The 27,471-nt window shown below is 39.1% G+C and overlaps 1 protein-coding gene across 3 annotated transcripts in view; it reads left to right on the top strand.

Annotated features, from left to right (window-relative positions):
• Ttc23l (tetratricopeptide repeat domain 23 like) overlaps positions 1-27,471 on the top strand; it is a 55,921-nt gene that overhangs the window by 23,612 nt on the left and 4,838 nt on the right. For all 3 annotated transcript variants that reach the window (XM_040757893.1, XM_040757892.1, XM_040757894.1), the window contains 5 exons: positions 2,315-2,492; positions 5,468-5,576; positions 16,738-16,862; positions 20,801-20,944; positions 25,378-25,460. In XM_040757893.1, the coding sequence (XP_040613827.1) occupies positions 2,315-2,492; positions 5,468-5,576; positions 16,738-16,862; positions 20,801-20,944; positions 25,378-25,460 (639 nt within the window). The remainder of the gene's footprint in view (positions 1-2,314; positions 2,493-5,467; positions 5,577-16,737; positions 16,863-20,800; positions 20,945-25,377; positions 25,461-27,471) is intronic.

Genomic DNA, 27,471 nt, shown 5'->3' with positions numbered 1-27,471 from the left:
CATACCACACCGTGTTTGAGTGTTTTGAAGTTTTATTTCATTCAGTCCTTGCTGTAACCTATAAGGGTAGGCATTCTTAATATTTTTATTTGACAGATAAGAAAATAAGGTGCTGGGCAGTGGTAGTGCACGCCTTTAATCCCAGCACTCAGGAGACAGAGGCAATTGGATCTCTGTAAGTTCAAGGCCAGCCTGGTCTACAAAGCAAGTTCTAGGATAGCTAGGACTGTGTCACAGAGAAACTGTCTTGAAAAAAAATAAGGCACAGAAAGATTAACTGAAGGTGACAGAATGAGTTGAAGAGCTTGGCTTATCTTTGAAACATCTGAATTCATAGCTTATCTTCTGTACCATGCTGTTATATTTGATAGGTATCGATGCCTTTTTCCATTGAAGGGCAGAGACACTAAGCCAAGATTGTTCAGGTGAAACAACTTGCTAACATCTTCCTTAAAGCTCTTGATGGGAGCCATCCTTAATGTCTGAAGAATAAGAGAAATGCTTTTGGTCAAGAGAACACTTGTGTGGTTGATAGAAGAGATTATCATTTCAAAGAATTATTAGATAACCTGTCATTTCCCTTGATCATTCACACTCATCTTCAGGACAAGATAAGTCTGTTAGGATGGCCAGCTGACAGACCTTTTGCTCTCTTCAGGTGCAAGTCACAATAGGCGGCCCTGAGTTCTTTTTAATAGAGCCAAACTCAATTCTGTTGCCCAGGCTGTCCTTAAATTTACAGGAATCCTCCTGCTTCTGCCTCATGAGTGCTGGACATACAGTTGTGGGCCATCATATTTAGCCAAGAGTTTTGGGGGCTCACAACACCTAACACCTAGAGTTTTTTTTTTTGAAGAGGTATGGGGAGAGGGGAAAGTCTTGTCCTTTTCCTGATCTTAGAGGAATTGCCTTTAGTTTCTCTCCATTAAGTTTGATGTTGGCTGTTGGTTTGCTGTATATGGCTTTTTTAAATTTTTATTTAAATTTTATTTTTTTAGGTGTGCATAATTATGTTTTTATTTTTTATTGTTTACTTTTTATTTTTTATTTTTTTATTTTTTATTTTTTATTTTCCAGTTTAAATTTAGATAAGAGACAAGGTTGCTTCACAAGTTAGTTCCAGGTCCCTCTCCCTTTCCCTCCCCTCCTCCTCCCGTGTCCTCCCCCCAACCCCCCAACCCCCCCCTTATCCCCTCATTCCCCCAGGGAGGGTGAGGCCCTCCATGGGGGTGTCCATAGTCTGTCATTTCATATAGGGCAGGGCCTAGACCCTTCCCCAAGAGTTCAGGGTGAGAGTGCACCTCACATTGTTCTATGGGAGTCCAAAGTCCGTAACACCTAGAGTTTTATGATTTTAGAAACCAGAAATTTGTAGCTCCTGGTGCTCAGACAGAGGCCTTTTTCTCTGGGTGTTGAGTACCATCACCCTACAGTATATGGTATGTCATCTCTGGACTCTCCGGAGTCAGGACCCTCACCTTTTAATCATTGATGGCTCTCTAGATATTCACTTGAGAGTTTTGCAGTACCAGCTTTCAGAGCCTCTTGCCTCTTACAGTCTTAGCTCTCCAGTTCCAAACCCTAGCTAACTTTTCAGACACCTTTTTTTTTTTTTTTTTTTCTGATAGGTAATCTCAGGCTGAGTCTTACAGGTTCTTAGTGTCTTCTGTCAGAGCTATAAAGACAATGGGTGGTCAATAAATGCCAATTCTGGAGAATCCTTTGTTTGGGTCTAGTTTTGCGGCACGAGATATTGTCCTACTGAGAAGCCCCCACACTGACCTGAAAAAGCATGAAAATGCGCCTGCTTGTGAGCCAGAAGAGGTGCATGGCATGCTTGTGCATAGCTTATAATTCCATAGTCACAGCCTCACATGTACAGTTATCAGTTTCACATTTAGACCAATCACCTGAGTTACTTATGTGTGTAAGCATGTCAGTTACAAGCTTTTTGCTGAGTCATTAGGCCTGGTGCTTTACGCCACCTTCTCTGATATTATAAGACCCACATTCTGTGCTTATGAGTAAATTATCCCATCTTATGACTTGCTGGGTGATATATTTTCCATTTGCATTTTATAAAAATCACAGGAGAGTAAAACATATTAATGAGTTAAGCAAATGGAGGTAGTCTGAGGGATCTTGTGGGCAAAATTCAGAATAATGGGAGCTTATTTAAAGCAATCCTGGATTTTGAGCCAGCTGTCCAGATGATTTGTCTATGAACACAAATTCTTCTTAAAATTAATTCCTTATGTGTCTGCAAAGGAAGTGGCCTCTGTGTAACTTTCCACCTTCTTTCTTTTTCTTGTAGAGCCTCCTTGGCCATGCACAGGATGAACCTAGCTCTGGTATACTTTGAAAAGGCGATTGGCAGTGTCATCATTGCTAAGGGTCATGGCACATCAGAACTGATTAGTCTGTATGAGGAAATCGCTCAGATCGAGCAACTGAGGAAGAACCATGAGCAGGCCATCCAGTATTTGCAGCAGGTTGGTTCTTTGACAAGGTGGTCTTGTTTGGCTCCAGTTGCTTCTCATAACCAGGAGCTAAGGATTGGTTCCTTACTTTAACCCTAACATCCTAAGGGGCAAAATTGGTTCCATGTTATCTTAACTAGGGTTTTTATTGCTTTGAAGAGACACCATGACCATGGCAACTCATATAAGGAAAACACTTAATTGAGAGATCTGGTTTAAGTTTCAGAGGTTCTGTCTATTATAATCATGGCAGGGAGCAGGGAAGCATGCAGGCAGGTGGGGTGCTTGAGGGATAGCTGAGAGTCCTACATCTTGAAGACAACAGGAAGTTGACTGACTCACTGGGTACTATTCCTCAAAGCCCAACCCCACAGAGATACACTTCTTCCCACAAGCCAAACCCACCCCAACAAAGCCAAACCTCCTGATAGTGCCACTCCCTATGAGATTAAGGGGGCCAATTTAAACTACCACACCTGTTAGCCTTGACTTACCTCCAACCCCAAATAAGAGCCTCAAACTTAAAAACCTAACCAGAGACCCCTAACTCTAGTGAGCATGTATGTTCTGTGACCTGACCAGGAAGTAGCACATTCCCTCCTAGGCCCCTCATCTCTGTCAGCGCTGGGAGAAAACCAAGCTTGAGACTACCCCAAGAGGTAAAACACATTGGGCAGCTGAACATGACTTAAAGAATACGAAAGGTGAGACTGGTGAGACAGCTCTAGGTGGAAGGAAACAGTAGATTCCACATAGTAGCCCTCTGGCCTCCACATGTTGTCTGTACACAAGCAAGTAATAACAGTAGTAATACTATTTGTTTGCATACACAAGCAAATACTAACAGTAATAATAAAAAATAATGATTTTTAATGCTTGGCCTACAAAGAGTGGCACTATTAGGAGGTGTGGCTTTGTTGGAGTAGGTGTGGCCTTGTTGGAGGAAGTATTTTACTATAGAGGCAGGCTTTGAGATCCTATATATGCTCAAGTCACATACAGTGTCATAGTTCACTTCCTGTTGCCTATGGATCAAGATGTAGAATTCTCAGTTCCTCCCCCAGCACCATGTCTTCCTGCATGCTTCCTGTCATGACAGAAATGGACTAAATTGTAAGTCAGCACCAATTAAATGTTTTCCTTTATAAAAGCTGCCATGGTTATGGTGTTTCTTCACAGCAATAGAAACCCTAAGACAGATCTCTTATTTGAAAAGCCATGATATTTTGTTATATCTGATGCCCTTCAGATTCATTGCAGCTGGTTTTATTTCCAAATCTCTGGTTAAACAAATAAAAGTGTATCTCACTTAGAGGTAACTAATTGACAAATGCTTGGGGCAAGGCAAAACAAAGGAACAAATATTGAGCCTCTGATATAAAAACAATTCAAGGCACTTCCTTTTAAAATGTACTTAAACTGTTAGTTAAATTCACCTTTCTCTCTTCTGAATAAAATGTTGCAGTGCCGTCAGAAATCTGCTTTCACCACAGATTATACTGATGACATGATGGATTTTGTTCATGGGAAAAGTAGTAGCACAGCTACATAGTCTTATGTCAAAAGCCATAGAACTAAGAAAAAGTATGGAAAACAATTTGACAAACCAAGTTTACAAACACTAAGCAATGGAAAGAAACATTAGGGGATCTGCTTTGATGCCTGAGTCACTGCCTGCAGAGGAAGATATGAGTTTTGAATTCAAGGCTCTTTTAAAACTGTGGTCAAGCCAGGTAGTGGTGATGCAGCCTTTTATCCTAGCTCTTTGGAGGCAGAGGCAGGTAGATCTCTGAATTTGAGGACAGCTTGGTCTACAAAGTGAGTTCCAGGACAGCCAGGGCTACACAGATAAATCCTGTCTTGAAAACCCAAAAAACAACCAACCAAACAAAAATTGATCAAACTAGAATGAAGAAAGTAATGAACATCAATGTTTATAACAAAACCAAAAAATAAGAGTTAAAATTTATTACTGTATGCACCTAGTATGCATTTCATTTCACATAGAGTTATGGCTAATTCAGCTGAAGTTATTTGGCTAACAGTTGGTAAGGCAGAGATTTGAACTCAGGAAATCTGACCCAGGAGTTTATAGTTAAAGGAACAGTGTGCACACTTTGCAATGTCTTGGCTTCATAGTGGGTGGGTGATGATAATCCCTTTAGCTCCTTGAGATAGTCAAGGGTTGGCCAGTGAACTGTCATGCATGGGTGCTTCTTTCCTTGCTGGTAGCTGTGGGTCAGCTGTTTTCACTCTTCTCTCTTCCTAAATGACATAGTTTCCTTTAAAATACAAATAATATTAGTAATATGACTATTATTATCTTACACTTCTTTAATGGTTACCGTATGCCAGGTGATATTAAAAACACTTCATATATGCTAACTTACTTAACATTTACAGCAACTATATGTAACAAATTCTATTTTTATCATCTTTTTATCCTATATTTGAAGAAATTAAGAGACCATTGTCTATCATGGTAAGTGGCTAAGCAGGACTGGATCTTTTGGACCCATGTTTTATGACTCTTTGGTAGTGAATTCTTGAGATTCTGACCTAAAGTTGTAGTTACATTCTGCTGTGAGACCCAGTGGAAGTAATTAAGCTAAGATTTAGTTAAAACTGACCACATGATGGATAGTGCCCAGTGTTTGCATATGCTGATTCCTTTCATCTTTTCTGAGCCCTAATCAGTAAGGCCCATACATTCCATTCTGCATAAAAGGTGAAATTATTTGTTCAAGACCCACAAAAGGAAGTGGCTGAGATGGAACTCGGGCTCCACTCCCATGTAATTCTGTGTTTAGCTGAGTCGGCTCCCAGTCAGCTAGCAATTCTGACAGCTGCTGAAAAATGTAATGAAAGATGGACACTGGGAACTGATCTTGTCATGGGTTTCTAGACTGACATCAGGTACTGATTTTGTCATGGTTCCCAAACTATCACTGGGTACTGATCTTGTCGTGGTTTTCTTTCTTTTCCAGGCCTATTCTATTTGTGTTTCTTCATTTTCTGAAATCAGCCCCCAAACTGCTGAGGCGAGTGCTCTACTAGCTAAAGCTTATGCCATGTCCGGAGAATCCCAGCACAAGGGTAGGTAGAGGAGGTGGCCTTGCATTTATAATCACTCCCCAGTGACATGAGAATCAAAGCGATGAATGATCTATATGTGAGTAAGAGATTATAGGTAGCTACTCATGTAATGGAAACATAAAGTTGGTCATGATTTTGTAAAAAAATCAATTCCATAATTACACATGAGGTTACACCTGATTACATCATCCCAAACTAATTGACCACCAATACCAACTATCTATTTTCTTCTTCCTGTACTCCCTTAGAGTGTCTGGCACACTTTCCATTCTAAGGCGTAGAGATCACACACACAGTAAGCATGGCTTACAGTGAGGACTCATAGAAGGGAAGCATCAACTTCTCCCACCCCCCACTCAGCCTTGCCTCCTTCCCTCTGCCTTACAAGAGAGCATGCTGTAGCAATGAGAATTTCTGCGACCTGTATTCGAAGATAGGATTTCTAGAGGGAAGCTCAGTGTTTAATGGCTTCCCCAGCAAGACTCCTCTATCCAGCAAGGTTGTCGGTGTGAAACTGGGCGGCAGAGAGATGGATGAACTGGTGAGGAAGGATGGTATTGGCTTAAGCAGGCTAATGGATACCCGAGTCTATCATTAAAGGAACTTCGCTCTGTCTTGGTTTCATAGACATTGGGGTGGCATCTGCCCTGTCAGAAGAATTTGGGATTTTAGAGGAATTTGGGATTTGTACAGAATATAAAATTTAAGATGTCTTTCCTTTCTGCTTGTAAAATTAATCCATGATGATGCATACTATTTTCCAGCTCGAGAAAAAGGGAAAGGGATAGAGACATAGAGACAGAACTGTAGAGGAAGTCTGCATATTATTTTTCTCCTCTTGCTTTCCTATGTTACTAAGTATTTTTTTTTTAGTTTGAAGTTTTTTTTTCTCTCTCAACACTAAAAGTTCATTAAAGACTTCTTGAGTCTGAATTTTCCATTTAATATTTTTTTCCGTTTTGAGATTTATGTATACTCATAGTGTGTTAATTCCATGTAAAAACAGATTTTCATGCTTTGTATGTAGAGTGAAGCCTTTTCCTTGCCAGCCGCTTTGGTTTTTCCCCACCAGTCGCCTGGGCTCTGCTGCGTTGTAGTCCCCAAATAACACACAAGATGCTGTATTAATTATGAAGCTGTTGGCCTTGCTTGTTTCTGACTGGCTAGCCCTGACTTAAGTATTTACTCCATAATTGTTAATCTTAAGTATTTCTCTTACCGAGAAAGGTCCGGACTTCTTACCCCCATGGCCGCTACATGGTGACTCCCTGTGTTTTTCCTACCCAGAGTCCTCCTCGACTCCTAGTCCCACCTATCTTGCTTCCCTATTGGCCAACAGGGCTTTATTGACATATACACAGGACTTCCCCATCATCGTAGTTATAAGAAATTTGACATATTTGTAAATGTGAGGAATATTCAGCTTTTAATGTGAGAAAAACCTCAATTCCAAGAAAACATATTTTTCTTAATATATTAATAAAAAGTTAACATTTATTTATTTTGTGTGTATGCACGTGCTTGCACTACCAAGTATGCGAATGCCATAGTGCACAGGTGAAAATAACAATTTGAGGGAGTCAGTTATTTTCTTTCACCGTGGAGTCTGGGACTTGAATTCAAATTCAGGTCATCAGACTTGGAAGCAATCTCTCTTAGAGATTGCCGTCTTGCTAGCATCCTACATACTTATTTTTAATATTAATATTAAAATATATTCAAAATGTACATTAGGGAAAAAAAGTCTCTTCAAAATAATGTACCAGAGAAACTGGATTACCACATGTACAAACTTGGGACTCAATCCTTATGACTTATCCTGTAAGAAAATCACCTCCAAATGTCATCACCAAACACAATATAAGACTTGAAATCCTCGGCATGTCATGTGATTCAGTGAGACTAGATGGGGCGTGTGGATAGTTATTGTTGGGTAGTGTTCTGAATTATAAAATTGCAATTATGGACTTTGAAAATAGGTTAATATTTAAACACTTAAAGTGTGTTTTGTCCTCAAGTAACTCTATAATGCTTCATAAACAAATTAATTAATTAATAAAAGCATCTGTGATATTCTCTTATTTTCATTAGTACCTATGTTTTAAACAAGTATTAACTAATACAAATGAGAAATTTATTTTTATTGAATTAATATTTTAGAGTAAGCAATTTAATTTAAACTATGGTATGATTTGGTGGAGAAGCAAGAGGAAATATGTGTTAGTATTGTTCTTCTGATACTTTCTTCTTACATTGAAGCATAGATTTTTCAACATTAAAATGCAATGTTTTGGAATAAAAAAAGACTTGAAATTCTCAAACTGATAGAGGTATAAGCAGGGAAAACACTTTAGGATATTGGTGTAGTATGCACTTTCTGAGCATGACCACGATCACTTAGGAAACAACACCAATGACTAACACATGAGATTTCATGAAATTAAGACCCTGCACAGCAAAGTAAAAGATTGAGAGGCAGCCTACAACACAGGAGGAAATCTTTTCCAGCTCAACACCTGAGTAATACCTAGTATATAAAAAAACTAAAACAAACAACAAAACAAAAGGAAACAACCCAAACAAAGAAGTCAGTAAACGAGAAAATGAAATGAAGTAGTGGTGGGCATAGCTGCCTTCTGCATGGTTAATGGACATGAAATAATGTTCAATATCAGTAGCAATCAGAGAAGCATACACAGAGGCAAAGTTGAGATTCCATCACCTCTGTCAGAATTCACAGGAAAACAGGCTTGGCAACCCCAGTAAAATCAGATAAGTTTTCAGATGTGTATCTCAAGCTTTATGATTAACTAAAACTGCAGCTGGATTAAAACTGTATCCATGAAAACTAAAAGTAAAGAATTTTGATAGAAAAACTTTATAACAAATATCAGTTCTAAAATAGAGTTAAAATTAAACTCGGAGGAAGAACTTTCCAAGCACACATAAAGGTATTCAGTGTCGAAAATTTTCATTGCAAAAAGATCTAAAACTATGTCTGTCAAGCAAGCAAACAAGAAAAACTGCTGGTGAGGATGTGGACAAAAGCAAACTCCTGTACGGAGCTGGTGGGAAGGCAAACAGAGATGCCTGCACATCGGTGTTTATTTCAGCAGTATTCATGACAGACGTGTTATGAAGCAACCTAAGTGTCCATCAACAGGAATGAATAAAATATATACAAAATGAAATGCTTTCAGTCATAAAAAAAGAATGAAGTTATGTCACGTGCAGGAAAATAGATATAACTCGAGGTGATCATATTATGTGCCTTTGATGTGTTTTCTCTTCCAGATTCATAAAATATGTGCAGATGATGTAAAACTGTCTAAGAAAACAAAAGGGGACTGCTGGGAGGGTGAGGGACTCAATGGGGAAGTGACTGGAGGAAGAGTCTGTTTTGGCTTACAGTTCCAGGGAGTGCATTCCATCTGAGCAGAGAATGCTTGGTGTAATGGTGGAATGACAGGCGGCATCTGGTTTACATTCAGGAGGCAGCACACTGATGAGGGCCTGTCCTCAGCTCCCCTTCTCCCTTAATTCATTCTGGACCCCAGCCCACAGAGTGACACTGGCCATGGTTACAGCACATCTTCTCATTTCAATTAATTCCTGAGAGACTTGTCCAGAGATTTGTTCCCAGGGTAATTGGAAATCACAAAGTTAACGATCAAGAATAATACCATGTGAGGCATTAGAGCTGAGAAGGATATGCTCAGTGTATGTTATAGATTTCCACAAGAGAAGTCTTATGTAACACAGTACAATAAAATAACTTTTAGAATTGTATATATTCAAGTTTTATCAATAACTAAATTGAACTTCAGCTAGATTAAAACTTTGTGTCAAAACTGAAAATAAAAATTAGCCATGAGAAAATACAGTTCTATCTAGAACAGAAAAAAACTGAAATTTAAACTTAAGCAAAAGGATTTCCTAAGCATACATAAAGGAATACTATGAAAGAAGAGATTAAAAATTGATTACAAAAGATCTGAAACTATGTTTTTATAAAGTCCTGTACACAGAATTTAAAACTCATTCAGGATGAACACGTAGCTTAATATATCCATATGGATTAAAAATAAATTTGTGGCTGACCTTCCTAAGAAAGAAATTTCCAGGTGCAGACAATATCATTGTAGAATTCTACCTAGTATTTAAAGACAGAAAAGTGCCAATTCAACATGTTCTCCATAATGTCATGGAGGAAGGAAGGGTGGAGAATGGGGGAAGGATGGTGAGATGACTTGTCAGATACAGGTGCTCACCACCAAGCCTGATGCCTGAACTCAGTCCCCAGACCTTCATAGTGGAAGAAAAGAACTGCTGTCTGAAGGCTGTGATCTGACCTCCATGTGCCCACCATGGCACATGGATACCCATCCTTACCACCCTTCATGCACACTCACAAGAATAAAATTTAAAATGTAATAAAGAAACATAAGAAACTTTTAGCTCCTTCCTACTCCAGAGACAGCCACATCTTCTCGTACAGTGCCAATCTCATCCCTGAGACATGATGGAGAAAGTAGGAAGGAATGGATTTGGCCATATTGGGCACTAAAACTGCCTTCAGCTCTGACGAAGTGGGTACTATCCTCAATAATGCCCTTATTGACCTCAATTACATAGTCTTCATGTTCCACTATTACTCTACTCAGAGCAAGTTACACGATACAGTCAAATCTGAGAAAAGGAAACTTGTCATGGGAAGGCCATTTCTGTCCTCCAGAAGTGAATTTCTGCCAACATCAAATGGGGTGGTGTTGGTGCTAATTATGTTGTGAAATCTACTGAAGTCTACTGGAGAAGTTTGGGGACCACTGGAAGGGTTGAATCAAAACAGTAATCACCTTTGGCTCTTGTGTTGTTGCCCCCAAGTTTGTGATGGATGTGAGCCATGAAGAGCATGAGAACTCACTCAAGGTTGTCAGCAATGCCTTTTGTACTGTCAGTTGCCTAGTCCTCACCTGGCCAAGGTCATCCATGATGACTTTGGCATAATTGATGGACTCACAGCTACATTCCATGCCATCACTGCCACCAAGAAGATGATACATAGCCCCTCTAGATAACTGGAATGATGATCGTGGGGCTACCCAAAACATCATCCCTGCATCTGTTAAGGCCGTGGGCAATGTTATCTCACAGCTAAAAGGAAGGTCACTAGTATAGTTTCCTGCATTCCTACTCTCAATGTGTCTGTCACAGATAGGACATGTCAACTAGAGAAGGCTGCCAAATACAATGCCAGCAGGAAGATGAGAACACACTGTAGGACAGTTGCTATGCCCAAGAGTAGTTAGCTATTACCAAATGTATCCCATGGCTTTGTGTGTGTGCTTTTTGTTTTTGTTTTGTATTTTTGTGTTTATTTTTTGTTTTGTTTTGATTTTAGTTGTTTTGGTTTTGTTTTTTGAGAGGGAGACAGAGAGAGAGAGAACATGAAGTTGAAAGTTGGGTGGTAGGGAGTAGGGAGATGGGGAAGAGAGGAGGACCTGGGAGGAGTTGGGGGAGGGGGAAATATGAACAAAATATATTGTGTGAAATATTTTAAAAAGAGTGTGGGGAAGCAGGCACTGGAGGGCCCCTGTATTAGTCAGGGCTCCTAACCATCGCAGTCATCTGAAAGTCATCCTGAGCTGTACCAAGGACCAAATTGTTTCCTGCAACTTTTAACAGTAACACCTATTCTTCCACCTTTAAGGAGTGGATGGGGGGTGGTGTAGGGGAAGAAGAGAATAGTGGGAGGAGGGGAGGGAGTGGGAACTGGGATTGGTATGTAAAGTAAGAAAAGTTTTTAAAATAAAGAAGGATAAAAAAATTGGACGTTCACATACAAAAATCACAAGCTAGAATTTTGCTTCTGTCATACACAAGCACTGACTCATGGTCCCTTGTCCTAAATGTAAGAACTAAGTTTATATAGAAAGACAGGCAAAAGAGATCAAACACTGCATGAAGATGAAGTATAAATGGTCAGTAATCATGAAAAAAGTGCTAACCTAGGAATGAATAAATAGTGACAAGCTATGGTAGTTTAATGCCTGCAATGTCAAAACTCAGGATAAAAGAGACATAAAAACAAAGCAAAATTACTCCAAAATGTGCTAACCCCTCAATTACCTAAAATGAAAAAAAAATGGCCTCAACTCACCAATAAAGAGATGCACAGCAGCTGGCTGGATTTAAAATAAGACCAAGACACGTACCTCGTTGGTTGTCTTAGACCAAAGCAACTTGGAGTGAACTGAGTTTATTTTGCTATGTTTCCACTTCATCAAAGGAAAGTCAGAGCAAGGAACTGGAGGCAAACTGAAGGCCATGGAGGGTGCTGCTTGCTGGGTTACTACGCTTGAGTTGCTCAGCCTGCTCTCTTACAGCATCCCAAGACCTGCATCCCAGGGGTAACACCACCCACAATGGGCTGCGGGGGGGGGCATCAATCACTAATTAGAAAATGTACCATAGGCTTTCCCACAAGCCAATCTGTTGGGGACAAGTTTTTCCCTTTTCTAAAATGACTCTAGCTTGTGTCAAGTTGATATAAAAGCCAACTGGAAAAGACATCCACATACTGGGAGTGAAAGGATGGAAACCAATCCATCAAATGTATATAAGACCAAAATAAGATTACAAGGCTATTCCGATGTCTGATAAAGTAGACTTCAAACCTAAATTATAAGAAATAAAGAGGACCACAAGATATTAATAAAAGGAATAATAATCAAAAAGATCTAGCCATTATAAAAATATGTGCAACAAATGGTAGGGCTCCCAATTTGATAAACTCTAATGAAGGTAAAAAGGTCAGATAAGTCCTTATATAATAACAGCTAGTGGCTTCATCTCTACATAGATCACCCAAACTAAAAGAAAAGAAACCAGTTAAACTACACTACAGATCAAATGGACTTAACAGATAGCCACAAATATCCAATAAAAATTCTTTGCAGCAATCAATTTAATCTTCTATAAAACAGAACACATTCTAGGTCAAAGTCTAACCCCAACACACTTTCTTGAACCTTTTCTAATTACATCTCACCCAAACTAAGAATCAATAGCAAGAAAAACAGAAATACATGAAGGCTGAACACTGAGTAAATAAATTGGGAAATAACTAAAAACAATTTCTGGAATCAAATGAAAAGAAGCTACAAATTACCAGAGTCTTTGTGATACAGCTAAGTTTGTACTCAAGGGTCCTTACATTTAAAAATCCAAGGCCAGGTGTGGTGGCACATGCCTTTCATCCCAGCACTGGAGCAGAAGTGGGTGGATCCCAGTGAGTTTGAGGCCAGCCTGGTCTACATAGTTAGTTCTAGGACATCCAGGGCTATGTAGAGAGACCCTGTCTCTAGTTTATTAATTAATTAATTTATTTATTATTATAAGATAAATTCTGAATGCTCTTAAATAACATAATGCTGTAAGTCATAAAGGAACCAGAACAATCCAAACTAAAATCTGTAGATGGCAAGAAATAATACATGTTAGCACAGAACAACAAAAAGGAAAACTAGACCAATTTCTCTGATGAACACAGACACAAAAATTTTCAGTAGAATTATTGCAAATCAGTTTCAAGGATACATTAAGATCGGTTTGGTTTGAGTCCAGAGAATAAAATTGAATCAAGACATGTAACTGCTATACAGTAAATAAAATACAGCACATAAAATAGAAGACAGAAATCACATGATCATCTCAACCAATGCATAAAAGATCTTCAAAACAGTTCAGTGTTCCTTCTTGATAAAAACCTCTGAGAATTCAGACTAGAAGAAACATTGTTGAACATAATATACGACGAACTCAGAGCAAACATTATACCAGATATGAGAAATATATCTCTAAAGTCAGGAATGAGCAAGGGTGTCCACTCTCTCAACTTTTACTGAATTACAGAGTTCAAATTCTTAACTAGATTAATAGAACAGGAGAGAATGGGAGAAAGATAAGAAAGAGAGAAGCAGAGGGAGGGAAAGAGAGGAAGGGAGGGAACAAATTGGAAAGAAATTAAAATTTCTCTATTTGTAGATGACATGGTCCTGTACTTACAATGAAGATTCCATTCTCAAACTCTGTCGCTGTCAGCAAAATAATAGGATACAAAGTCAGCATAGAAAATCAAGATGCCAATAACAAGAGAAAGAAGTCGAGGTAGGAGGAATTCTATTCCCAGACACTTTTTAAAAAGTCAACAACTCAGAATAAATTTATCCATAAAGGTGAAGGGTCTCTACAAAGAAAAAATTTGAACACTGAAAAACAAAGCCAAAGCAAGCACTAGAAGGTGCAAAAAATCTCCCGTGTTTGTGGATTCACAAAAATAATTTTGTGAAAATGCCTGTATTGGTGAAAGTAGTGCACAGACTCAATGCAATCTTCACCAAAATCCCAATGGTATAGTTCATAGCACAAGGAAACAACATCCTAAAGTTCATACGGAAGTATAAAAGACCTCAAATAACCAAGGCAATCCTTACCAGAAAGAGCAGTGCTGGGGTGTCACAAACCTGATCTCAAAGAAACAGACCCCAGAAGCTAAAACAGCACTGTGCTGGCACACAAAAAAAATACAGAGCAAAGGAACAGAAAGATCACCTAGAAATGAAATTACACAGCCCCAGTTAGCTAATTTTTGACAAAAGAATAAGAAACACACATTGGAGGGAAAAATAAAAAGCAGTGCCTTTAATGAATGACGCTGGGGAGACTGCTGTCCAACAGGTAGAGTGATGAAATCGGGCCCTAGGATACAGTCCAGATGGGAGGATGGTTGACTGTGTGCACTGAGCCTCAGTTAGGTCCCCAGCAACTCATACAACTGGCACAGGGTTCCTCATCTGCTATCCAGTACTTAGAAGCTGAGCAAGAGAAGCAAAAGTTCAAGGTCATCCTTGGCTACCTAGAGTTTGCAGGCACGGAAAGAAAGGAAGGAAATCCTGTCTCTTATCCAGAACAAAAACGAATTCATAATGGCTGGAACACCTAAATGTAGAACCTCAAACCTTGAAACTGTTGGAAAATATAGGAAACACTTCAAGATACAGGTACAGGAAAGGGCTTTCTGAAAATAACTGTGATAGCACAGGAAACAATCCCATAAACTGAGCAATGGAATAACATGAAATTGGCTTCTGTATAGCAAATAATTATCAGAGTGAAGAGACAGCCTACCAAATGGGATAAAATATTTTATTCAACTATACATCAGACATAAGATTAATATAAAGAAAAGAACTACAGAAATTAACCCCCCCAAAACAAATCAATCAATGACTGTTATAATAAACTTAAGTAGTTCTCAAAAGAAGAAATGAAAAATGGTCAATATTTGAAATTGAGGAAATGCAAATTAAACTTCCTTTGAGAGTCTGAATCACCCCAGTCAGAATGGCTTTCATCACAAAACAAGCAAACAAACTACTGGCCAGGATGTGTGGAAAGAACTTTATACACTGCTAGTGAGCATGTAAAACTTGTAAAGCCTCTATGGAAATCAGAATAAAGTTCTAAAGAAACTGAAGTAGAACTGCCATAGGACCCAGCTAGACCTCCCCTGGGTGTATAGCCAAAGATGCTTAAGTCAGTATACCAGAGATATTCGCATATCCATGTTGATTGTTGCACTCATTCATAAAAACCTGTGTACTGGCTGGTTCTGTGTGTCAACGTGACACAATCTAGAATCATTAGAGGAAGGAGCCTCAGATGAGGAAATGTTGCCTTGAGATCCAGCTGTAAGACATTTTCTCAATTAGTGATCAATGGGGGAAGGGCTCAGTCCATGGTGGGCAGTGCCATCCCTCATTAATCTCAGAAGTCAGTTATCCCTAACAGATCGAACCATATTCTAAGCCAAACACTGGCAAGTTATCTTATGTACACTGGGAAACTGAAGTTTCTTTTATGTGGGAAGTCAAATCTTCCAATAGCTAGCACAACACTGAAAGAGAAGCAGATTTACTCTAAATTTGCAGTGACCAAGACAATGTAGAGTAGGCAAAAGTTCCCACTATTTTTATACACTTTCTATATTGACAGTGTAAGCAAAGACTGTATTTGGAATAAAAAATAACATTAAAAGTGAATGAAAGGCTCTTTTTTGTTGTTGAAGAAAGCCATTGAGTTGGGCAGTGGTGGCACAAGACTTTACTCCCAGCACTTGGGAGGCAGAGGCAGGTGGATCTCAGTGAGTTCTAGGCCAGCCTGATCTACAAAGCAAGTTCCAGGACAGCCAGGACTGTTACACAGAGAAACCTTGTCTTGAAAAAAACCATTAAAAAAAAAGGCTTTGGGACTAAGAAAACACACACATACAGCAAGCATATAGAAAGACTATTATGAAAGGATAGGGGACTCAGTGAATCAGGAAGCCAAAGCCTTGCTTCTCCTTGAGGGCTGGGTTTTTGTTTGTTTGCTTTATTTTTCTTTCTCTTTTAAGTCTCTGAAGGGTCGTCATTCCTTCACTTAAGGTTGGTTGGTTTAATGGAAGACAAGGCAGCTAACTGCCCCACAGCTGTTGTGTAAGCATGTCCTAATGCAGATTTGAACTTGGTGAGCCAGTCCACCAGCACCGGCCCTACTGGCAGGAGCAAAAAGCCCTCAGGGCCTTTGTTTGAGGCACCATGTCTATTTGTAACCCAGGCAGGCCTGGAATTCCTTCTGAAGTCCAGGCTGACCTAAAAACTCCTGGCAATCTTTCCTGCCTCAGTCCCTTGAGTGCTGGAATTATAGGAGTGAGCTACCTACCATATTCTGGCTATAACAGTAAATGTTAAAACAGTAAAAATTGCCAAATCATATCTCTGTATACATACATACACATGTGTGTATATATTAAATATATATGTATATCAAAGTTCTAGCTAAAAGTATAGTCTTTCAATGTCCCTGGGAGTCTAACTTGGTAGTTATTTTGGCCTTTAGGATAATAGGACTATTTGGACTGATGCCCCTCCCCCAACTTGAAATCCATGCATGCATTCCATCATGCGAATATCGCCGAATGCTATCCAATCCTGTCTTGAAATCTGAGATAGGAACAATCACAGATTTGAAGTACAAAAATGTCAATGGAGTCCAAGCTGATAATAAACAATTATGAAGGCTTGAATTTTGCCTTAAATAATCCTCTCTGTTTTTTCAGATGCTGTTGAGATATATTTCATAAGAAGTATTAGTGCATATCAAACACTGGGCTTTGAAGATTATGCGAGTCTCGCCACCATTGAAGACTTCTGTACATGGCTCATCCAAAATGGCGAAAACCAGGTAAAGGTTTACTGAGTCGTAAACATGATTTCTATTTTGTTTGCTAGTTATAGAAGCTTTCACAGTTCAGAAACTCAAGTTCACGCAAGTCTCAGGTAAAACTGGGTATCACCCGGGACTGCTGCTGCTTATGATATCAATAGAATAATTTGCTTTTGTCATAATGCATGAAGTCCTTCAAATCCAGAACATTTTAAGCTCTACGTTTATAAATTTACTGAGTCAAAATTAGCCGCTATCTTTTTTTTTTTTTTTTTTTTAACGAGACAGGGTTTCTCTGTATTGTTTTGGAGGCTGTCGGTACAGCCTGGCCTCGAACTCACAGAGATCCACCTGCCTCTGCCTCCCGAGTGCTGGGATTAAAGGCGTGCACCACCATCGCCTGCCCCCCTTTTTTTAATGGTGAATTTCCCTTTCAGTATGACCTTCATCGATACTAGCCACAGTCTCATCTTCACATTTAAAAGTTATGTAAAATGTCTTAGATGCTGTCTTAGTTATGATTTCTAGTGCCGTGATGAAACACGAAGACAATATAAAACTTTGGGAAGGAAAGGGTTTATTTTAGCTTACAGTTTAAAGTCACAGTCCATCATTGAGGGCAGTTAGGGCAGAAATCCACATGGGATAAGAACCTGGAAGCAGGGAGTGAAGCAGAAGCTATGGAGGAGTGCTACTTACTGGCTTGCTCCTCAGGGCTTACTCAGCCTACTTTATTTCTTTCTTTTTTTATTTTTATTTATTTTGTTTGTTTGTTTGTTTTTACGAGACAGGGTTTCTCTGTATTGTTTTGGAGGCTATCGGTCCAGCCCAGCCTCGAACTCACAGAGATCCGCTTGCCTCTGCCTCCCGAGTGCTGGGATTAAAGGTGTGCGCCACCACCGCCCGGCTCAGCCTACTTTCTTATAGTACCCAAGATCCCCAGGCTAGGGTGGTACCACCCACAATGGGCTGGGCCCTCCCCCATTGATCTCTAATAAAATGACCCAGTTGATACTGAGGTTCCTTCCTCTCCAGCTTGTGTCACGTTGACTTTAAAACTAATCAGCACAGATAGTGACATTTTTAGTTAATGATTCCATTAGTCTAAGTAATTTTCTTAGAACGTTATGATGTAAGCTTTATGTATTTAAACACAGTAAAGATCTAGGATTCTATTATGACTTGAGCTGACCAAGCCATCCTTATACTTGGATACATCTGACATGATCTCATCGGCCATATGACAACTAGCTTAAAAGCATATGTTTAAGAATTTAAGAGCACTGGCTCCTCTTCCAGAGGTCCTGAATCCAATTCCCAGCAACCACATGATGGTCCTGAGTTCAATTCCAAGCAACCACATCATGGTTCACAACCATCTATAATGGGATTTGATGCTTTCTTCTGACATAAAGGCATACATGAAGATAGAGCACTCACATAAAATAAATAACTGAATCTTTAAATGATGAAATGTTACATGAAAGTCCTAAAGAACTCTCTCTCTCTCTCTCTCTCTCTCTCTCTCTCTCTCTCATTCTATCTCTCTCACACACATACACAAAGTTAGTAAGTTCCACGAGTTTATAAAAGACAAAAGAAACACAAAATAAGTTTTGTATCTACGTATCATTACTAAAAAATAAATCCCATTTACATGCATATTGGAAAAGGACATACTTAGAAATAAATTTACCCAGGTAGATAAAATATTTTTGAATACTGAGGAAAATAAACAGAGAAATCTTTTAAAATCTGAAAAATGCAAGTGTAGAGCTTTGAGATTCCTGAATTATTGGCATTGTTTGCTGAAAATCAGCAGTTGATATCCTTAAATACATATTATTCAACAACCCCTAAGACTCAGGGAGCATTGCAGGAGAGGAGGTGGAAAGATTGTAAGAACCAGAGGACCAGGAGGGAGAACCAGGAGGACTGCTGTGAGATGGTTTCTCTGGACAGAACATGCATGCTGCACCCATAAACTCCCAACAATAAAACCTGCACAAGACCACACCAGTGGGCTTACCAACCAGGGCAAAGTTCACAAGGTGCACTCCCTGATGGAGACCTACAGGCAGTCGGTGACTGAGGAGGGAGGGAGAACCAAGTTTTCCTCAGGGGTGAACCCCCTAATATGTCAAGCTCACATGGTGGAGTCTAACCCTGTGTACCTATGGAGGAGGTCATGAACTTGAGAGGGGAATGTGGAGGGTGGGTGTGTGGATGAATTTGGAAAGAATGAAGGATAGAAATGAGGTAAATACAGCACACTCATGTATGAAATTCTCAAAACTGTTAAAATATGTAAACTCTTTTGTTGAACCCAGCACACAAAAGTTGATGATTATATGTTCAACTTAGTGCTAAAGAAATGTTCTGTTTATACATTTGAAAATGGGTAATTAGGCAATGACATACACAGTTCATAAGAGTACAGCAATAACTAAATGACTAAATCTCTTCACTCTTTCTAAATAACACATGTTTAGAGATATATATATTTAGAAAACATAAAGAAATGCAAACACTAGATGCCAAGGGGGGAATCTACTCAATGACCTGAACAGACAGTTCTCAGAAGTACAAATGCCTAATAAATGTTTTATAAAGTGTCTAACATCTGTAGCCATCAGACTGCAGATTAAAACCTCATTGAAATTCCATCTCACCTTAGTGAGAACGGCTAGAAAATCAAAACAACAAATTTCTAGAAATCAAGAAAAAAAGTGGCAGCAAATGCCAGCAATGATATTCGGAAAGAGGAACCACTGTCCACTCTGTGGACATCAGTGGAGAGGCCTCTCAAAAATGTAAAACTAACCATGTCACGTCACCCAGATGTTCCACTTCTAGGTATATGCCCTAAGGGCTCTCTGTCCTACCACAGAGATACTTGCAGATCTGCCTTTATTGCTGTTTGCTTCACAAAAGCAAGAAATGCAATCAGCCTGGATGCCCACTGAGGAAAGAATGAATGGATAGTCGACGTGTGGTACATGAGTGCAGTGAGACTCAGCCAGACAGTAAAGAAAGATGCTGGGAGGCAGAGGCAGGCAGATCTCTATGATTGCAAGGCCAGCCTGATCTGATCTACAACGTGAGTTCCAGGACAGTCTGGGCTACACAGAGAAACCCTGTCTCAAAGAACTTTTAAAATAATGTCATTGCTATGAAAGAGAAAAGGGAAGAAGGAACTGTTACCGAGAAGAAAGAATTGTAAAAGCAAAAGTGCAAACTATGCTCAGACACTCCACTTTTTAAAATTATAAATAATATTGCTGAAACAATTGGAAAATGTACATGTTTGATTAATAGTATTCACGTAACATTTAGAGCAACAATGGTATTGCTATATAGGATAGTCTTGCTCTGGGAAGACATGGGGTTCCGTATTAAGGAGTAAAGTTGCTCGATGTCTATAGCTGATTTTCAGTAACAATGTATGCATATGTATTCATCTTCATATGTACATATATACTTAAGAAAAAGAACAATAAAATAAATGTGGAGAAATGGTAATCACTTGTGAGTCTAGGTGAAATTTTTATGTGTATTAATTCTGCTATTGTTTGGCTTTTCTGAAAGTTTGAAAAGTAGAAGAAACAAAAAGTTGAGGCTATGGAATTTAGACTGGCATGAAATCCTGACTCTGTTGTCAAAACAGTCTTGAGAAAGAGCTTAGCTACTACTAGGCCTCTTTCCATTGTCTGAAAAGTAAGTACAGAAATAGCTCCTGTCCCGTAGAATGGCAGGAAGATTAACTGATACTGTACATGCAAATTAACTGGCGTTAACTCTTAGCAGAAACATTAAGTCACAATACGTTAGAATACTTGGGGGAGTCATCATTACTGACTGCTTCTGACCAATTGTGTCATTGTGGGGTAAAAGGATCTTTCACAATATGCATGTCATAGACATGGTTGATTTTATTTTTAATTTTTATCTCCTAGGAGGCTTACAGACTGCTAAAGTCTACACTGAATTCTGGATCCTATGGTTACTGTGGTGAAAAGGTAGCAGAAACCTTTTATAACATGGGTAGTATCTGTTTTGCCAAAGGAGAGCTCAGAAAGTCGATTGGACTGCTAAGGAAGGTGAGCTAAGAAAGGCAACCTCTGGCTGATTTTGTTACATTTTTTTTTCTTGGGCTTATTATAAGCAGGATATGGGGAATGCGGTGTGTATATGTATATGAATTAGCCAGAATTCTCCAGAGGAGCTGCGCTGATAGAATGAACACACACACACACACACACGCACGCACGCACACACGCACACACACACAGGGATTTATTAGAATGGCTTGCAGCCTGTGGTCTAGCTAATCCAACAATGACTTTCTACCAACAAAAAGTCCAAGAATCTAATAGTTACTCAGTTTGTAAGGCTGGATGTCTTAGCTGGTCTTTGGTGTATGCTGGGATTCTGAAGAAGTAGGCTCTAATGCCAGTGTTGGGAAACATTTGCCAGCAAGAGTGAGAGCAATCAGGCTAAGAGCAAAAGCTTCCTTCTTCCACGTCCTTTACATAGGCTTCCAGCAGGAGGTGTGTAACCCAGTTTAAAGGTGGATTTTTGTACCTCAAAATACCTCCATTAAAGGTGGGGCTTCCCACCTCAAATGATTTGATTTAATTAAGAAAACTCCCTCAGTTATACACAGTTGCTTGAGTTTTAGGTAATTCCAAATGTAGTCAAGTTGAGAATTAAGAACAGCCATCACAATATGTGTATGTTGTCTCTTCCATTCTTAGCCTTTTAAAGGTATATAACCAGTCAGTATGCCAACAGAACAAAAGGCTAGAGACTCAGTGAGCTAAGCTGGGCGTGGTAGTGCACTCCTTTGGTCCTTGTACTCCAAAGCAGAGGCAGGCTGATTTTTGTGAGTTGGAGGTCCAGCCTGGTTTACAAAGTGAGTTCCAGGACAGCCAGGGCTACACAGAAAAAAAAACCTGCCTCAAAGAAAGAAAGGAAGAGAGAGAGAGAGAGAGAGAGAGAGAGAGAGAGAGAGAGAGAGAGAGAGAGAGAGAGAGAGAGAGAGAGAGAGAGAGAGAGGGAGGGAGGGAGGGAGGGAGGGAGGGAGGGAGGGAGGAAGGGAGGAAGGGAGGAAGGGAGGAAGGGAGGAAGGAAGGAAGGGAGGAAGAAAGAAAGAAAGAAAGAAAGAAAGAAAGAAAGAAAGAAAGAAAGAAAGAAAGAACCAGAGTACCTTTAAGGAGAACATGAACACAGAGCCTACAAGGACAGAAAACTGCCCACTGAAAAGTTGACAATGTAAGGCTAAAAAATGAGATGAAAATTCTGAGTGAAGTGGGAAAGGGGTTCCAGGGAGGCAGCAGATCAATACACACTCAAGGCCAAGGTGAATGTGACAGGGAGAACAAAGAGTCTGCATGCACAGATATTGACACAGCTAAGAAAATTCTAAGAGGAAAATGCATAGGCCTGAATGCTTACATCAAAGCACATTGATATCTAAAATAAGTTAATGCACCTCAAGGTTTTAGAAAAATGAAACAAGCCAAACCCCAAAGTAACAGGCTACAAGAAATAACAAATACCATGCCATTCATGACTGTAGTGGATATGGAACCATACTAGATGCCCACCAACATATGATAAATGTACAAAGGAAATGTGGCATGTAAAAATACTGGAACTTTATTGTGGAAAGACATTGTCACATTTTTTTTCTCTCGTATGTTGAAACTGAAGGTGTGTGTGTGTGTGTGTGTGTGTGTGTGTGTGTGTGTGTAGGACTTGAAAGTAGAAAAATGACTGTTAAGAGAAGATTCTAAAGAGAAGAGGGAAGGAGGAACAAGAGAGAGGGATGGAGTATACGTGAATGAAAGCAGAAGGATGAGCTATTTGGGGAGAGGAAGGGGTCACTCATAAGGGGAAAGTGGCCACCAGAACAAGTAAAAATGAATTAAAGTGATATATGCATATGGAGATGAAAATATCACAGTGAAACTCATGGCTCTGCATGCTAACAAATTTAAAAAATCTTTCTCTGTGTCCAAATTCTTCTGTCCCATTGATTTGTCTATTTGCTAATGCATATTGAGTAGTGGAGCTTTGAAACAAGGCTTAAAATTTGGGAAGTTTTAGTTCTTCAAATTTGTTGTATTCTGGGTTTTTTACATTTCCATAAGAATTTTACAATTACTATGTCAATATATATTTTAAACCTTGCTGGAATTTTGCCTGAGATTGCATAGAAAGTCCAAATTTGTTTGTAGAGATTTGATTTTTTTTTGAGACAGGATTTCTCTGTGTAGCTTTGGAGCCTGGCATTCGCTCTGGGGACCAGGCTGGCCTCAAACTCAGAAAGATCCGCCTGCCTCTACCTCTCCCGAGTGCTGGGATTAAAGGCATGCACCACCAATTGATGTTTTAATAGTGTTTGTTATCTCTCTCATGAATGTGGATTATAGGATTAACATAAATTATAATTTATCAATAATATTTTATAATTTCCAAAATATGTCTGGTATATATTTTCTCATATTTATCTGACTTTTCATTTTTATCCTAGTTAAAATATATCATTTTGAACTTCAATTTCTGATTGTTTGTTGTTGGTATATAGACACAAAATTGATCTGGGTTTTGTATAATCTTGTGTCTCATGACCATGATACATTTGTTTAGCTTGTTAGTTCTAGTACTGTGTTATAGATTCGTCGATTTTCTACAGAGATAGTTATATCATGTGCTAATTATCTTTTATTCCAAGCTGGGAGATTTGTGTTTCTTTTTCTTATCCTACTGCACTGGTTAGAATACAAAGCTGTGCAAAGTAGACCGGATGAGGATAGACATATTTGTCTGATACCAAACTTTGTGAAAAAATTATTTAGGCTTTCATCATTAGAGTTGATGTTAGGTGTAGATTTTTTTCAGATGCTGCATTATGTTGAGGAAGTTTCCAAATCCTTCTGTGTTGGTGAGAATTTTATATTAGAAATAGATGTTAAATAGTATGAAATTAATTTTCTACGTATAATGAAATGATCCATGGCTAGTTTTGATTTAGATAGTTCCATTTCTGTGTCTTCAAGTTCTCTGTTTTTTATTAATTTAGTATCAAAACAGTTGTTAATCCTATCCAGTTTATTTTTTAGTCAGACATCTTTACCTCCAACGTTTTTATTGGATCTCTCTCTATATATATGCATGTCCATGTCTCTGTTTAACCTTAAAACACACACACACACACACACACACACACACACACACACAAGTGGGGAGAGAGTGGAGAATGAATATAGTTCCAGTGATAATTTTTAATGTGCTTTTTTTTTGGTGACAGGGTCTCACTATAGTTCAGATTGGTCTTAAACTCATGATCCTTCTTGCTTCAGCTTCCCAAGTGCTGGATTACAGGAATATCCCACTGTGCCTAGAGTCTCACTTATTTTCTGTTTGCTTTTCATGCTGAGTAATTTGTGTTTGGATACCAGAGTCCAGGATCTCACCTGCCTCTGCCTCCCGAGTGCTGGGATCTTATTGGGTATTGGATCTCATTGTAGCCTTAATAGTTATTCTTGAAATTCATTCCAGTTAAACTACTTGTAAACAACTTGGTCCATGCTTTGAAGATCTCACTTGAGACTAGTCACCATTTAGTCAAGGGTGAGAACAGGTACTAACTTGACCTGGTATAGATGCCAAGTGCTCTGCCCAGCACCCTCTCTGCAACATGACTCCTTTCTAGGCTTTCTGTGGTTTCTTCTCATGTAAGGGATAACCTTTGCTACTTGAGGGGGACCCACTGCAGGTATCCATTGCCTTTCTTTGCAAGTGTCTCTCTCCTCTAAGGGTCTTCTCGCACTCTCAGCTCTATGAGAAATTCTGGTAAACCTAATCTGCTCTCTCTTCTCTTTGTGATAGCCCAGAAATACAAAGCTGTAGCCTCGGACAATCATGCTGTTTACCACACTTGCTTTCTCTCTTTAGGACAATCACAGGTGTTAATTGCTTGATGTCTAGTGTCTTGAAAATCAGTTCATGAATTTGCATACTTTCTATTAACTGAGTTAGAGACTAAATCTGGTTCTACTATTCCATTTTATGTGGAAACAAATGTCAGCAATAAAGTGTCAAGAAACCTGCCTAAGACTAAAATGATCTGCATCAGACTACAAGGCAGCCAGCTTTATGGAATTTACTTGTATCTATTTAGTTTGAATTACTTAATAAAAACCCTGACAGAAACCACTGTTGTAGACATGTCTTAAGGAGGGAGTCTATCATTTTGGGGTCCTGTTAATTTGGTCATCTGTAGCAACAGGTGCAGTAAACTGGATTGCATATATATCGCATGCAGGTTATAGAAAGTAACTCAAGCCTTCAGTCCACAAGGCTTTTTTCTTCAGCCAGGAACCAATGGAATGAAGTACAGGCATTCCACATGTAAACTTGTGACACCCCAGGTCCCCTAGTCTGCTTCTGCTTCTGGTTTGCAATTGACATTGACATGTTTGCTCTGATTTTCTGTAACCTGTTACATCTCTCACTTCACCTACAGTGTCTGATGGTTCAAATTATTATCTATGGAAGTGAGCACACTAAGAGCAGAGAGACTAAAAGCCTCCTTACCCTACTGCAGAGGTAAGTTCTGCTTCTGGACACAAACCATGTCGTCACTATGGGAGTATGAATCAACCACTAAGAGCAGATTAAAAACTCAAGGCTCCGACTCTCTGTTCTCTCATCTTAGAGAAATTACTTTAACACCCTTAGCCATACTTAGAACTTACTTAACTCCCTTAGCCCGTAGTTATGCAGCACTATAATAATGGCTCTTCCCTCAACAAGTGGGCACTTCCCTCTCATTTATGCATTAATGAGACCATACATAATGGTCAGGTTCTGGCAAACCTTAAATCTTAAATGTTCACTGATTGTCAACATCATAATAAAATATCAATAATGATAGTAATTCTTTTTCTGAAGTGTAGACATAATTAACCAGAGTGTTTAAATGAGTCATATACATTGCTATATCATTATTTTATGTTAAAAGTAGGGTGGGGGAATATTCATGACTGGAATAAGACTTAATGATTTTAACCTATTTTTACCAGTTAGAAAGTTCATGAACCTGGGCAAATCATTTACTCCTCCTTGAGCCTTGGATTCTCCATCACTAACATATCAGTAAATCATGATTTTTTATGACTTCTTAAGCCATAAGGACTTAAGTGGAATCCTGTCTATACAAGCCCAACAGAGTATGTGACAAATCAGTGTTAGCTAATCACTCCTCCCTCCCCTTCCTTTATAGAACACCCACTGCCTCTTACTTTCAAGGCAGCACATCAGAATATCTGAAATTTGAGGTAATTGTTAGCCAGAACCATCTATTTTATGATTGAGGATTTGACGGTCTGCCCCACTTAAAGTAGCTATTGTGTTTTGAAATTACTACTAATGAAACAACAACAAAATAAAAACAACAACAACATGCAATTTAAGAGATGAAACACAGGCTCTTTCCTCAAAGTTGAAATAAAACTTCTACCCAGATTATTTTCAAACAAGAGAAACCTCAGAGCTGGTGAGATGGCTAAGTCAGTTAAAAAAAAACCTCTTGTCACCTCTGAAGATGGCCCCTAGGACCCACATGGTGGGAGAAGGGAACAGATTCCTAAAAGTTGCCCTTTGAGCTCCAAATGCATGCCGGTACTTGCCATGTTACACACCCACCCATATGCCATCCTACTCAACACACACATACACAAATAAAAAATAAACAAATAAGTAAATAAATATAAAGATATGAGAGTCACAACTGGTCAAGGTTCAAAGAATAAGTGACTGCTGAGTTCTCAGCCCTAAAGGAGACATTGATCTGCACTCCCCTCCTCCTAGGGTTCAGAGGTCATTGTGGAAGAAGAAGCAGAAAGACTGCAAGGGGCAGGGGTGGTTGGATGACTACAAGGAAACAATGTTCTCTGTATACAACAGCTGCACACATGTACTTATATGTTTATGACAATATGAGCAAGATGTATGCAAATTTAAGGCACACAAGTAAAATTATATAGGCAGCATTAACAGATGTCTTTAAAAAATGAGAAAAATGGGTGGGTGAGAGGAGTGGTGGATCCCAGAGCAGATGGGGGAGGAGATAAGATGGTCAAATTGCAAGGCATTCTCAAAGTTAATAGACTATATTTTTAACTTTTTAAAGAGAAACTTCAAGATAAATGGAGTGAATATATTTTTGCTGTAGTCTCAAATTGACAAGAGCCAAAGAAGGGGGAGAAATTAGGGGACATTTGTGGAAGCCAATTCAGACCAGGCAGTCTAAGTTTCTTGAAGTGCTTGAACTTAAGTTGATCAGGTTCAATTCCCATGCTTTCACTATGTAAAGAATCTGGTTTTGATGGGTTTACATCTGCATGTGGAGAGACCTGTGCATTAGGTCACACTCCAGAACCCATCTTACACAGGGACACGCTGAGAACCAAGTTTCTCCAGTTACTTTGCCCAGGAAGAGGCAGGGATCCTGGGATTTTAATGTAGGTCTCTAATTGCTCTCTTTTTCTCTGCTGAAGACAGTGAGATCTAGACCTAACTAGAATCCATATAAGGAGAAAAGAAGTCTTTTGAAGGC

Source organism: Mesocricetus auratus, unplaced genomic scaffold, assembly GCF_017639785.1.
Source record: "Mesocricetus auratus isolate SY011 unplaced genomic scaffold, BCM_Maur_2.0 Super-Scaffold_100015, whole genome shotgun sequence".
Lineage (NCBI taxonomy): Eukaryota > Metazoa > Chordata > Mammalia > Rodentia > Cricetidae > Mesocricetus > Mesocricetus auratus.
Note: the sequence above shows the minus strand (reverse complement) of the source record. Positions and strands in the feature narration are given on the sequence as shown.